At 38.7% G+C, this 11,907-nt stretch overlaps 1 protein-coding gene across 1 annotated transcript in view; it reads right to left on the bottom strand.

Moving 5' to 3' along the window:
• Positions 1-279: 279 nt before the first annotated feature.
• LOC139949990 (uncharacterized) overlaps positions 280-11,907 on the bottom strand; it is a 53,984-nt gene continuing 42,356 nt past the window's right edge. The window contains exon 2 of the mRNA XM_071948605.1: positions 280-5,427. Within this exon, the coding sequence (XP_071804706.1) occupies positions 4,236-5,427 (1,192 nt within the window). The 3' untranslated portion in view covers positions 280-4,235. The remainder of the gene's footprint in view (positions 5,428-11,907) is intronic.

Genomic DNA, 11,907 nt, shown 5'->3' with positions numbered 1-11,907 from the left:
TAGCTGTGTTAGAAAAACTGAGATAATAAATCACGGGCGATGGGACGGACAACGCGACGCGGCGGACGACGCGGCGCACGACGCAATGCACGACGTGATGGGCGACGACACAACGCGACGGCACGACGCGACGGGACAGGCAGTAAGTAAGTTTAATGACTACAATTATTTTAAGTAATTGCCAAAAGTGTCCAATGCCTTTAACAATAAAAGGGTAAAATAAATACGCACACACAAAATCATAGTTAAGAAAATATAAATTTTCCATAACAGGTTTATTGAGAGACAAGAACAATTTCCAATAGTATGTGGACCTAATATTATACCCTCTGCATACCAAATCCATTTTCAAGGAATCTTTTGAATGAAGAATTCGATTGGGGGGGGGGACACAGAAAAACCACTTGTAGTAAATTCTTGTTGTGAATTCTTTAGATGAATGGCCCAAAGACGCGGCCGGGTGTACATCAAGAATATCCTTAGAAAGACTATCCTATTCATCTTGACTATTGGTGCAGAACGCATTATAACAAAAGGTTACTGATGGGGCTTTCAGGCCTCTCAGCGTACTACCCTAAGATTATAGAGGGTGTTTATAATACAGCGGTTAAGAGCACCGGATTCAAACTTGTGGTAATGGCGTCCAGATGGTAATTCACATTTCAGCCCGAGTTTTGCATCTTGCGCCTTCGGCGCTCTATAATCTTTGGTCCTACCTCCAACAAGCGAGATTCGCCCTCAGCTGCACTTGCTTGATCTTACAGGGTGAGTCAAAAAAAAAATTGTTGACCGAGAATTATAATAAAAAAAACACAAAAAAAAACAACAACTGACACTCAAAACCCAAGTGATGAAGCACATGTTAAACAAGCATACGTTCCTGCTTGTTAGTAAACAAGAACGAAACAAATTGATCATTTTTAGAGGAACATTACAAAATTGGTTTTTGCTAACAAAACAGTTGCTGGCAGTGTAGGCACTTTATGTAATCCACCACCATATACATAAACTGACTAACACGTAGAAAGAAGTTTGAGATCGATCGGCCATCTGGGTCACGAGAGAATAGTGAAAAATCGATTACACATTTTGCATTTCATCGATGCCAAAATAAACATGAATAAAACGCTCACTGAGCGATAAACTCCCAAAAGCGAAATTAGATTATTTGTTTCTCATCAAATTTGAAAATTTCAGACAGAAATATTTCAGGGATGTTTCCAATTAAAGTTTTATGTAAATTTGTGACCTTAACAATTTTTGTTTCTTACCAATTCTGTAACGTTCTTTTAAGAGAAGCTATGCCTATATTTTTTACTGAAAGCACTTATGGCGGTAGCTGTACATGGAATATAAGTGCTTGACTGAATCTAATCATCTGTGTGATTATACATACACTAAAATGGTTACTTTACATTTGTTTTGTCAATTATTCCATTGACAGCTTTAAAAATGAGTACATTTATTTAAGCCATTTTACACTTTCGGAACAGAAAACAAAAAGTTCACAGATTTACAAATAACTATAACAGGGTTTACAAAAGGTAACGGTAAAAGACTTCTCTTGAAATATTATTCCATGAAATCCTTTACTTTTTGAGAAAACATTGAAACAATTATCAATTGTCGACATCGAGAATTACGGATTTATAGTAAACACATGTCATGACACGGCGAAACGTGCAAAAACAAGAGTGGGTTTTCCCGTTATTTTCTCCCGACTCCGATGACCGATTGATCCTAAATTTTCACAGGTTTGTTATTTTTATATATAAGTTGTGATACACGAAGTGTGGGCCTTGGAACAATACTGTTTACCGAAAGTGTCCAATGGCTTTAAAATAGACGTAACTCCTCTTAGGAATGATACATTTCGTTCATTCTTTTTTTCCACCAAGCAGGTTAATAATAATAAATCTGTGAACAAGGGAATAACCACAGAAAAAACACCTTTGTGTGCTTTCAGATGCTTTATAAAAGGCTTCAGCTGAAGTCTTTTATTATTTCATAGAGAAATTACCTCTTTCTCAAAAACTGTGTTACTTCAGAGGGAGCCGTTTCTCACAACGTTTAATAACATGAATATTGCTTGCTACCAATTAAATTTTATGCTAACAATTGCTTTTTAGTAATTACCAATAGTGTCAAGTGCCTTTTATAAAGATGCCTATAGATGATTACCAAAATCATAAAGGAACGTCAGCGAGCAAGTTATTTTTTCTTCAACTGTGCGAGAAAGTAGACAGCTCTGGACTAAGCTTTTATGTTGCAAAGACTTAAGGTCCCACTGAATTACTGTCTGAAGAGCTTGGCACAATTTCTTGTAAGCAAAGCATGCCTAGTAATGTATGCACAATCAGGAGTTGTTAATGTAGACTGCCATTGACAAAAGCTGTTTAAAGAGTGATCTGCATGATGATCAATGTTCAATCCAGGCTGCCAGACAAAAATTCAAGTTAATATGAACTTTATAAGAGATGTATATGGTTTACTTAACATTTGAGTGTCATTTGTTTGTCTTGAAAAACATCACCAATCCCGTCAATTTGGTGAAATCGACGACTGGACACCTTTGGTAATTTAACAGGTTATTTATTTGAGTTATCTGTGAAGCGCTGAGAGATAACTTTTTATTAGGTGCTATATAAATCAACTATATTATTATTATTATTTGGTAACTACTCAAATATAATATTAGCATAATCCGCATAAAACTTACATGGTAGTGAGAAACAGGGAGCTTTTGATAGAAACGTTAGAACGTATTGGGTGAATTAAACTCAAAACTTTGAACCGGATACCTGACTAACATGATATACCTGGCTTGTATGGTACCCTGGCAACCTCTATATGGAACTACAACAGAATCTGACTACCAGTTAGGTTTTCTGTGCTGTTTTAAATATGATTGTTTTGTGTCACGTGACAAGGACTTTGGTATCCGTCATTTTCGGAATCAGCACCCCTAGGTAAACTAGGTGTTCCCAATCGTAACTAACAAATGCCTCTCACCCCCTTCACCAGAGCCCTTTTTTAAAATTCGGGTCTAGACTATTGTACCAATTCTGGATTTCTGCATCGTTTCTGGAGGGTCCCACCACCAACATTTAATTAATAACCCGATGTGACTAAACTCTATTGGAATTAAATATCAAAAGTATTACAATTACTTATTATGTTATAGTATATAACTTATAAAATGAATATTTCCAATAATATACACCAACAAAACTTGTATAAAACAAAAACGACGAAGACAAAAGTTTTACAAAACAGTTTTTTTTTTAAATCTCACCGCTCCCTCCAAAAAATATCTAATGAAATAATTATATCCAACGAAATCACTCACTGGTTCCGAAAGCAAGTACCTGTCTTTATCCTTGCGAAAAAGAAGAAGCTATTTTCAATGTAAAACTGCAACGTTCAAATTTACAAGCCCACAGTGTTACAAAAGTAGCCAACTTCGAAAAAAAAATACAAACTGCCCACAGAGTCGCTGATTTAAGGGTAAACATAATTGAGTGTCAAACTGTGTGGAAAATAATGTTCCGTTAAATTGCAAACAACATGGTCGCCATATAGTAATGTTTTGCGGTTACACCATGTAGGGGCGTAAGAATAACCTCTAAGTGAGTTGGGGGTGGTTCTGAACAAAACCGTTGGTTTCAACTGATGGACGTTTCGAACAGTATGCTCTGATCGTTTTTCTTCTGGAGAAAGCGGTGGCCATTGGGAAAGTTTTTCGACGTGACGTCATGCACCTCGGTCAGCCCCAAGTGACCCACTCGACGAGTAGGACACTTGGGGCTGACCCGGGTGAGCCCCGGGGTTTACGTCAAAGCTATTCATTCGAATGCGACCTAGGTCGACCCGGGGAAGCTAATCGAGCCAAAATTTGAGCTTTAACTCAAATTCTACGCCAGTTGCACGGACCCATGGTAGACTTGATTCAAGTCCTGTTTTCGTGCGAGAGGTCCCTAGATATATTGTATTTCTAAATGGTTTTTTTCTGTAAATTTTCACATTGGGGGATGCCGACCGCGGAAAAGTTTTCTGACGTTAGGCGATGGGAGTGATAACAAAATGACTCTCACGGGATTGGAATGGGCTAACATTGAAACAAATATTGTGGCTACGGTCTCGGAACCGACCGTGATTTTGCGTGATGATGAGTTGTTTTGTTTCTCTTGAGTTTTAATGAGAGTCCCTGAACAGTTTCCATTGAAAGTATTTTGTCATGTTTGTGCTTTTATTTTGTTGAATACTTCTCGTTGACGATTAAATATCTCAACTCCCTTTTCATATAATAACAAGTCCGGTCTTAATACTCGTTGAACCTCTGGGTCATTTCGTAGTTCCAGAAGTTTCTTTTTAGTGATGTCACTTGGTGACGGTTTCCCCTTTTTGGTGATTGCCGTTTTGTTGTAAAGGCCGCCGTTGCGATGACTTCCGGAACACAGTTTGTGAATCGGTAACTTGAAAGCTTCGTCGGCCATTTTGAGCGACTCGTCATATTCGTTAACGAGCATGATGAGAGCAAACCAACGCTCTAGATTGTCCAGGCAGTATGTTAGTAGAGTCTCCTCTTCGGCTTCGGTGAGTGTCAGATTCATAATAAGCTTCTGTCGGAACCAACACGGAGCCACTCGCAGAGAGTTCTCACCCCGTTGGAACTTGTGCGGAAACTGGTCCAAGTTGATATACGGAACCCACTCTGTCCTATCACTGCAGAATTCCGGTTGGAACAGCAGCTGCCGGAAGAAGAAACTTCCTTGATGGAGTGCCCATTCGCGAAGGGACAGGTTGCCCGCCACTTGGGCCGTACACAGCTGGTCCCCTTTATTGCGTTTGCAGTAAGTATGTGATGACAAGCTCCGGTCGAATGGATCCCGCATAACAGTAAAGTATGCACACGGTTTCACGAAATGATCACACCACCCAAATGAGTACCCTCCGAAGTAAGTATTGGGCGCTCCACTCCTCGTTAAAATGTTCCTGTTTTGAGCGAGGCGTAGTTCAGCGGCTACCCGGCCGCCACTGCTGAACACGGGTGCGTTATGGCGACCTTTACCTGCCTTCGAAAGTGTTTGGATACACTCTTTGGTGGTCGTCCCCGCAGCCTTATTGTGGTGCAGAAACACGAGAATGTTGCTCGCGTTGTCGAAGCGAACTTGCTTCGCCGTCGATGTTGTAGAATTTCCCCGGTACGATGTGAAGTAATTTGGAACTACGTTTTTCCGCTCAGGCCAAGGGAATGTCTTACCAGTGAATCTAACTGTGTCTACTTCCACTGCCGGGTGAGCCTGAACGAGGGGCCGTGGTGGTAGCACCACCTCGCTGTCTTTGGTCTCAGTGTCAACCTCGTTCTTTTCATTTCTATCTCCGCTTATGTCGCGTTCTGGTGAGTGTCCATCAAGGTAAGTTTTCCTACAAGAAACAAGGGTTAACATACAATTAGCATTGTTTGAAGCTTCGAATGTTGTGGATAGTTGGGAAGAAACTATAAATAAATAGTAAACTTCGAGCAAGTTCGAGTGGGCCCATTTAGTCGACCCGTGATTGACTACCGACCAGAACCAGCAAAAATGCGCAGTGACGCACTCGAACGACTCCTTTGGAAGCCTAGTCAACCATCGGTACTGGTACTGGTTCCCATCTGCGCTTTACACATGTCAGAATATAACAAACTTCGAAATAGTCTAGACCAGATTTTTAAAAAACCAACTTCGAGCGGCATTTTTGAGTAAAAGTTGGTAACATACCTGATTTAACTAATTTGGGGTGCTGAATCCGAAAATGATAGATACCAAGGCTAATTTTTAGTCCTTCACCCTGAAAAATAAAATTTAAAACAATACAGAAAACCTAGCAGACGACGGATTTCTCACGTGAAAAATAGTCAGGTTCTGCTGTGGTTCCATCTTGATGTTGTCAGGATACCATACAGGGCAGGTACCCGGGTGCAGGTCAGGTATCCGTAACAAACTTTTGGGTGTACTGGATAGATCTGCAATCAAATTGCACTCTCAGAGGGACCAACAGGTGCTTCCAATGTCATTTTGAAAGAATTTGAGTTAGTGTTTTTTTCTAATAAAGAGTTATTTATTATTTGAACATAATTTCTCTGTTGTTAAAAGCACAAACCGTTGATTATTTTCTCTTATAATGTAGACCTATATACACTACTTAAACAGGTAGGCCTACCAGGTGTAGTCTAGACTCAACAATGATACTTCATGCATGGATTGAAATTATCTTACCAGACCAATACAAAAAAAATGATTTTAAAGGATTGTAAAGTAACTAATTTTTCGATTACAAATCTCCCTCGTTTTAGAAAGTATTCTCCACAGTTTACGAACCAATCTAACTGTTGTAGGCTAACAATTGAAAAAAATCCAGTTTGTTTGTTTGTTGGCAGTTTAACGCATTGTTCGTGTTTGTACACATGGACAAATTTCACACAAGAAGACGATAGTAAGATTCAGAAACAAAGGACAACAAAATATGTGTCCCCTCCATTGATAAAACAATCCACCCTCTCTTTTCAGCTGGGTGTGAAGAACAAGGGAAAAAACAAATGTCTCTTTATTCATTATTACCGCTCAATCCACCAGTATAGACTCCTACTTTATTTTTGTATGTCAGCTTTTGTTGGGTCAGAATAGTTCAAGATACTTAGAGTGCGAAAATCAAGCGATATTTTGAAGTGTGACAGTTTGATGTCACTTAATATTATGTCCAATAATTAACCCAATGTATATAAATTATAAACAAATGTTTGGGCTCCCATCCCTGTCCTTACAGAGACATTTCTATAATAGAAAATACAGAATTAATAGTACACAACACATTGCAATTCGATTGAATAGTGACTTGCTAAAAAACACAAATCATGATGCAGATGGAAGTAGTATGTGAGGCGTATATGACCCCGTTTTTGAGAGGTGGGTCATGACCCACAGTCATGTGGGTCCCGGTCATGTGGGTCCCCATATAGCCACCGCAGTGACTGGTAGATCGATTATACCGTTTTGTTTGTTTGCTTAATACAAACTATTGTTTTTTTGTTTGTCTGTTTGTTGTTTGTTACGTTGTTTATTTGTTTATTTGTTTGTTGTTGTTGTTTCATCATCAACTAACACGGTAAGATAAAGGAAATACGAGAGACATTTCTCGATACAAACAACCGTAGCACACACACCCCTTGCTCAAGAGTATACGAGGCCAGTAGTTTTGTGTTGTCATCTACTACGTTTCGATCATGCCTAGCCTGCTCTTAATAAAATTAAAATTAAAAAGCTTACAAGCTGTGTCAAGTTGGTTTGTTTGCTCGTTCATGATGTTGTTGATTTTATTATTGTATCACTTAGTAACGTTTAAGACGAAGAAAAAAACAACGGAAAAACAAAATTGGGTCATTTCTCGATGTAAAAACTAGTGTAAATAACTTCCTTCGGTCGTGAATATACAAGCCCGGTAGTTCTGTTGTGGTCTGCTACGTTTTCCGATCATGTTCGAACTTGCTCTCAGTTGCAAAGACCAGAGCGGAAGGCCCAATTATACATCGTTTCTGTGCGGACTAATCAAACTGCCCCGCGTTGTCCTTCTTAATGCTCCGTTATAGAATACCCCCACGAACCGTTACTTAAGTTTTAAATGTACACCCTCTGTTTAGGTTTAAATATAGTATACATATATTAGAGTACTAGTATCGTAAATGAATATAATTTTAATATTTTATTGGAAAACGTCAAATAATTGATAATGTTTAAATACTTTGGCCTATCAAATAAATACAATAACATACGAAGAAAGGGTGCTGAAGAAATCTAGCTTAGCAGCCAAAGACCGACGCAATAGTAGTAAACAACGTTTTTTTCAAACATCGAACAACTACACCAGCGCACTCTATACACTGATTTTAATCAATGGGCCCCAACGTTTTGGTACAACCGAGGTAGCCGTCTTCGAGAACGGGTCAACTGCCCGAGTCACTGTTTTGCATTGAGACCCGGTCAGTTTGGGTCGGTAAGCAGTATTGCAATACAAAAGATAGTTTTGTATTCTCATTTACAACCTTAATACAACCCACATACGCAAAGGTGTGTCCTCGTCTGTTAAAAAGAACAGGAGAAAAAAAAGCGAACACTCGTCATGATGATGTTCAAAAGAAAACCCCAATGCGTACTTCTACGCTACACACATACGACGGCAAAGTGTTTGTATCCATTTCAACATCAATTGAATTGGTTTTAATAGATATTAAATTAGTTTGTTGAGCCACACAGGTTAATTACAAATCCAAGATACACGCGTCTTTAATTGTAGATAGACACGACGGGGTTTCCACAAGCAAGGCAGGTACTATTGCTGATCATGTCGGGAGTTGTACGAGAAATTTAATCAAGAATTTAAACAATTCATCCATAACCCTTGCCATTTGTTCCCTTCTCTTCGCTCACAAAGACCAGGGTGCATAGTTACATTGAACCCGCGAGGACCTCCGGTCACTGAACTTTGCTTTCACGGTAGATGTCAACAGATGACGTCACACAGGTCCATTCAACCCAAACGTGTCAGTTCTTGTTCCGCGGGTTGTGTACCGTCGTCCCTCCTACGTAGTGACGTCACGCGACCCGTTCAGACTGGGCGACAAGTTCAATCTTGTTCAGTTGAAGTCTTTACTACGGAGCTCCAGGAGTGCCATCCGACATATCGAGTTACCGACATACGCTATCTCATCAAGACGACTTATTTCGTGGAATCAGTTACTTGCCGACATATTATTTTGCTCAGTCGACTTATTCAAAACAATCAGTTGACTTAACAACATAATTTATCTCACCAAGTCGACTTAGATAAAATGGTTAGTCGACTTACTGACATAATTTATCTCACCAAGTCGACTTACAGTAACTAATTAAGAAGTTTACTTATACACAGCCTGCACACGTTGCAACGTGTGCGTATTGAGATTGCGCGTTAGGGCCCGCGTGATCGCTAATAATGTGGGGGCGTTTTTCGTGCCTGGGATGAAGAAGAATAACCACAATCTAAGACTTGAATCAAGTCTACACCTCATCCAACTCCGATTGTATTAGTCAATTCAGGCATCCTCTTCAATTTTATTTTATGTAACAAGCAAAACTATTAATTTACTGATTTTATTAAAAAAGGGTTAATGGCTGCTAGCAAACTGCTTCCAACTAACACTACATGGTGTACATGTACTAGCAAAATAGTGTTTCTGTCGTCACGTTTTCACCCTACTAAACGGCTACGTGAGAAAAATGAGACATTAAATCAAAAGAATAAAACTTTGTTTTCGTCATATTATTCATCAAACTATAAGCCTTTATACTTTAAAATCTTCTGCTGGTGTATTTAAACTAGCTGATGACTCAGCCATGGGATTTTCGTGTGTTTAGTGCTAGATTCCTCGCTCCCCAACCAAAGTTACTACAAAACGTCTCTAATGGATAACAATGATATATTTCGACATGGGTTTTTTCCAGCAAGAGTTGTGGGGCCAATTTCTCTAGTATTTATTTTGCCTATTTTGTTTATCTGTAAGTTTTATTTTACGCTAACTGTTTTTGTGTTTGTTCTTCCTGTAATTTTGAATTGTTTTGCCGCTACATAAGATTACACCCACTAAATAGAATTGTTTACATTGCTTTATTCGTTAGGAAAAAAGGGGGGGGGGCGTCCGTACTCATTAAGGTTTGCTTTTTATGGGCCCCTCCATCCCCTACATGTGTTTTGCATTGATTTTTAGTTTTTAGGTGTTCGGGTAACAGCCTGAACAACTCTTTGTTATTGTTCGGTTTTTTCTTTTTTGGGTTTTTTCTTCTTCCTCTCGCTGTCGATTGTCCGCAAGAAAAAGCATAGATGCAAAGCTTGCATTATTAAGTTGAAACTTTGCACACCTGTAGACAATAACCAGTAGATGATGCAAAAGTTGTTACGTCACGATGACGTCATCAGTTGACGAGATACACTAGCTCAAAGTTTATTATTTCAAAAAATCATAACTTTTGATCTACATGAGTGATTCTTACAATCAATCAACATCGGAAAGGTCAACAAAAACTCCGTAAACGCCTCGCAGACATGACCCCTTTTTGATCTTGTCTTCTGGTTCAAAATCGAGGTTGAAAATTCTAAAATACATGAGGGATTTTTACAATCAATACATCATCGGAAAGGGCATTAAAAACTCTGTAAACGCCTCACAGACATGACCCCATTTTGATCTTGTCTTCTGGCTCAAAAGAGAGGTTGAAAATTTCAAAAATCACGTCTAAAGAACAACGTACATCCCCCGTTGGTATGTGCATAAACATTACACTTTACACGCTCCAGTGATCATCAATAGAGCGCGAAAAAGCTTCCAAAAAAATGTCGTCGTCAAAAACCCCTAAAGGCATCTAATACTACATTTCAACCCTACTTAATAGTTAAAGGCGTTAGCAGTTCATATTTAGTGACTATGTTTGCAAAATCATGACACGAGAATTATTTCACCGTATCATAATCTCCTCTGTTGATACAAATACATGTAAACCCTCGTATGATGCATCAGGCCCGATGATCTAGTGGTCATCAGTCGCCCACACATCTCTGATACCTGCGAGTTCGAGTCTCCGTGTGAAGTCAAAATATTTTTTTATCCCCCTAAAACTAACAAATATTAATTTTTGTAATACATGTATTTAAGTTAGATTCTTATCTTTATATCGACAGTGTTGCCTTTTCTTTTTCTCAATTGTTAGCCAAACATAACCTGAGTGCATGCATGACACGATGATGTGAAATCAAGTCGTACTAGATCAAACGTCAAACCACCGACCCCCCAAAAATAAAAAAATCGTAATTAATTAACCACGTGACCCATATTTGCATATTTAATTGTACAAGGGGACAAAGTTGTTGGAACTTCCTGTTGATGCTGACATCATGAGAACATCAGCATAAGTATTGGAATTGTACCTATTGAACCACTTGGAGTGTTCAAGGAGTCCAACACGTCAGTCTAGAGTCCAGCTCTGATTGTAAAAACCAATTGAGGCATCATCTTCAATTTAATTTTATGCAACAAGCAAACTTATAAATTTTCTGATTTTATTTCAAAGGGTAACATAAATGGCTTTTAGCAAACGGTTTCCAACAAAACTACATGGTGTACGTGCACAATACTCTTACTTGCCTCGAACATTTACCTCTAGATAATAAATCAAGCGTTCAGTTCAGAATGATAAAAGCATGTTATTGCCAGATTATTCAGCGAACCATGAATCATACACAGCTACTATTCACAAGAAAATCTATGCGTGGAGGGTAACAGACAGCGCACAATGGAACGGGAGTTTAACAATGACAATACCATAAGTGCAATCGTCAGCCCTTGAAGTTAATTATACATGGAGCTGATGGTGATCAAAAGGATAAAAGTCTGTTGTCGATACACAACCGCTCACTTATATTCACCGGACCATGAATCACGGACCATACCCACAAAATAAAATATTCAAAAGAATATCCATATAATAGATTTATCTGGTGTATTTAAACTAGCTGATGTCCCAGCCATGGGATTTTCGTGTGTTTCGTGCTAGATTCCTCGCTCCCCAACTAAAGTGACTACAAAACGTCTCTAATGGATAACAATGGTATATTTCGACATGGTTTTTTTTCAGCAAGAGTTGTGGGGCCCAAATTCTTCTCTAGTATTTATTTTGCCTATTTTGTTTATATGTTATGAATGGTTAAGTTTTATTTTACGCTAACTGTTTTTGTGTTTGTTCTTCCTGTAATTTTGAATTGTTTTGCCGCTACATAAGATTACACCCACTAAATAGAATTGCTTACATTGCTTTATTCGTTAGAAAAAGGGGGGGGGGG

Source organism: Asterias amurensis, chromosome 17, assembly GCF_032118995.1.
Source record: "Asterias amurensis chromosome 17, ASM3211899v1".
Classification (NCBI taxonomy): domain Eukaryota; kingdom Metazoa; phylum Echinodermata; class Asteroidea; order Forcipulatida; family Asteriidae; genus Asterias; species Asterias amurensis.
The sequence above is the reverse complement of the archived record's forward strand: the minus strand, read 5'-3'. Positions and strand labels throughout refer to the sequence as shown.